Source organism: Eimeria tenella, genomic scaffold (assembly GCF_000499545.2).
Source record: "Eimeria tenella Houghton genomic scaffold, Eth_scaff31, whole genome shotgun sequence".
In the NCBI taxonomy this organism is placed as follows: Eukaryota; Apicomplexa; class Conoidasida; order Eucoccidiorida; family Eimeriidae; genus Eimeria; species Eimeria tenella.
The window spans coordinates 1-2939 of record NW_013542966.1 but is presented as its reverse complement, the minus strand read 5'-3'; the positions used below and the strand labels follow the sequence as shown (position 1 = coordinate 2939).

At 53.8% G+C, this 2939-nt stretch overlaps 1 protein-coding gene across 1 annotated transcript in view; it reads right to left on the bottom strand.

The window, feature by feature from the left end:
- ETH_00015235 (ICE-like protease (caspase) p20 domain-containing protein, putative) overlaps positions 1–2180 on the bottom strand; it is a gene marked incomplete at both ends in the record, with an annotated part of 3515 nt that extends 1335 nt beyond the window's left edge. The window contains 5 exons of the mRNA XM_013376011.1: positions 68–200; positions 793–921; positions 1400–1537; positions 1738–1830; positions 2069–2180. Of these exons, the coding sequence (XP_013231465.1) occupies positions 68–200; positions 793–921; positions 1400–1537; positions 1738–1830; positions 2069–2180 (605 nt within the window). The remainder of the gene's footprint in view (positions 1–67; positions 201–792; positions 922–1399; positions 1538–1737; positions 1831–2068) is intronic.
- Positions 2181–2939: the final 759 nt, after the last annotated feature.

Here is a 2939-nt window from a genome sequence, read left to right as displayed (position 1 = left end):
CTGCTGCTGCTGCTGCTGCTGCTGCTGCTGCTGCTGCTGCTGCTGCTGCTGCTGCTGCTTCGCTCACTTCCACTTGAGGTCCCGCAGGCGATTCCTGACTCTGTCGATGAGGCCCTGGTAAGAAACGCGGCGGCCCCTCGAGGCATTTGTGGGGCCGAAGAGCTCAAGGAGGACAGATACGAGGCACCACGTGAACACCCCTAGCAGCAGCAGCAGCAGCAGCAGCAGCAGCAGCATGAGTAGCAGCAGCAGCAAACCCAGCTCCAACTTATGGACTCAACCAATAGGAAAAGCACCACCAGCTGCGAACTGCTACTCGCACTCAGCAGCAAAGCATCCAGACTCGCCCAACAGCTAGCTAGCTGATAGCTAGCTAGCTAGCTAGCCGGCCAGCTGGCTAGCTGCGCAGCCGTGTAGCTAGCTATCTAGCTAGCTGGATAGCTGGCCAGTTGAAAAGTCGAGTGGCTAGCAGGCTAGGTAGCTAACTAGCTGGTTAGCTGGCTAGCTGGTTGGCAGCGTAGCTATCTAGCTAGCTAGTGAACAGCTAGCCAGCCGTACGGCTATCCAGCTCGCCAGCTAGCCAGCCAGCTAGATAGCTAACTGGCTAGCTAGCTAACTCTCCAGCTCGCTAGCCGGCCCGCCAGCTAGCTAGCTCTCCAGCCAGCCAGCTGGCCAAGTAGCTAGCTAGCTAGCAGCGAGCTAGGCAGCTAGCTGGCTAGCTAGCTCGCCAGCCAGCCAGCCAGCCAGCTAGCTGGCCAGCCAGCTAGCTAGCTGGCTAGCCAGCGCGCGTACCGTGGACCACTGGCTTTCCGCCCTCGGAGGCGGTGATGGAGGGGGCGAAGACGGGAGGCCCTTCTTGAGAAAGTCGAACTGGAAGTTCGAGAGAAGGAAGTGCTGCTTCGACGGCCACTTGGCTCCACGCTGTACGTACACCCCAGCTCCCAGCTGTACGTACACCTCAGCTCCCAGCTGTACGTACACCCCAACTGCCTCGCCCCCGCTGTACGTACACCCGGCTCCCCGCTCGAACGACACCCAACGACAATCCCGCGCTCCAAACACACGACCAGCAGCAGCAGCAGCAGCAGCAGCAGCAGCGGTGGCGAGGGGAGCCGGACGGCAGCAGCGGCAGGTAAAAGGCACAAGCAGCAGCAGCGTAACGGGAGGCCAGGCAACAGCAGCAACAGAACGGGAAGACAAACAGCAGCAGCAGCAGAACAGGAAGCCAATCAGCAAATGCAGCAGAGCAGGAAGCCAAAGTGCAACAGCAGCAGCAACATCATCGTCATCATCATCATCAGCATCATCCTCATCATCATCAGGAGCAGCAGCAAAAGCATCATCATCATCATCAGCAGCAGCAGCAGCAGCAGCAGCAGCTGCAGCAGCAGCAGCGCACGTGCTGCTGCCAAGAGGTAGGCCTTGCTGTTGCCAGTGAGCGGCCTCGAGGCGCAAAGGACAGGACACCTGACGGCGTTGGCCGAGGAGATCTCCACGCAGGGCAGGTACCGTGGCCGCACGCGCTGCGCCTGCATATCTGCAGCAGCAGCAGCAGCAGCAGCAGCAGCAGGGGCAGGGGCAGCGTGTGGCAGCAGCAGCAGCAGCGTGTGGCAGCAGTGGAGAGAGTGGACACTACAGGGCGACGGCTGCAGCGGCTTCTTTGGGGCAAGAGCAACCAGAAAAAAGCAGCACTGAAAGGGCAGCAGCAGCAGCAGCAGCAGCAGCAGGAAGGCTCACTAGGATCTAGCCACACATTCGAGTTGTAGCTTGCGCGCTGCATGCGGTTCGTTGGGTCCGTGAGGAGCGGCCACAGACCCTTCTGCTTAACTCCTGCAGCAGCAGCAGCAGCAGCAGCGTCCTTCCTATTAGCAGCAGCAGTATACACCTTTAAAACGAACAAAATGCATATAATATGCATGCAACTGGGAGAGCAAAGCGGGTGCTCATGCCCTCCTTAAAAAACCCGTCGCCTGCGTGCATGCATGCACGCCCGCATGCATGCACGCACGCATGCATGCATGCATGCATGCATGCATGCATGCATGCGGAAGCAGCTAGAAAGCCCCACCTTTGATGAAGGTCCAGACGCTGCCGGTGCCCGCGGGGTCCAAAATTGTTTGGCAGCCACAAGTGTCCAAAATCATACACACATGCACCTGCGGCGCCACGCTTAGCAGCATCTGCACACAGCAGCAGCAGCAACAGCAGCAGCAACAGCAGCAGCGGCGGCGGCGGAGTTTGCATAGCAGCGACAGCAGCTGCAGGGCAGGCGCGCAAGGGGCATCACGAACACCAACAGGAGCACCGCCGCAAGCAGCAGCAGCAGCAGCTGCACCAGCAGCAGCAGCTGCAGCAGCAGCAGCTCTCTTATAGCTGCGCAGTGTCTACGCAGCTGCAAAGGGAGCTTCTGTGGGGTGTAAAGACACCCCACGGCCGCCCCGTGCATGCAGGGAATCTGCTTTTTGCTGCTAATTGAATAAGATTTAAATAATGTTATTTAAATAATATTATTTAAATAATATTATTTAAATAATATTATTTAAATAATATTATTTAAATAATATTAATTAATATCATTTAAATGATATTATTATTTATATTTATTCATTGTATGGGGCTGCATTGGCTGCATTCGCCCCCAAGGGCTACACACATGCATGCACATTTCTTTAAAAACGCGGAAAGTTTAAAATAAAAATTAAAAGTAAATTAAAAACCATTAATTAATTAATTAATTAATTAACTAATTAATTAATTTAGTTGCATGTTCTAAATGCACGCGCTGCTGGCTCTAGAAGCAGCAGCAAGACAGCAGAAATGCATGCAAATTCAAAATTAGAAAAAAGCATTTATAAGTTTGTGCAAGCCTGTGAATTCAAATATAGAAAACAACTCCATTAAATATAATTATTTAAATTCATTTAATATATTTTTAAATT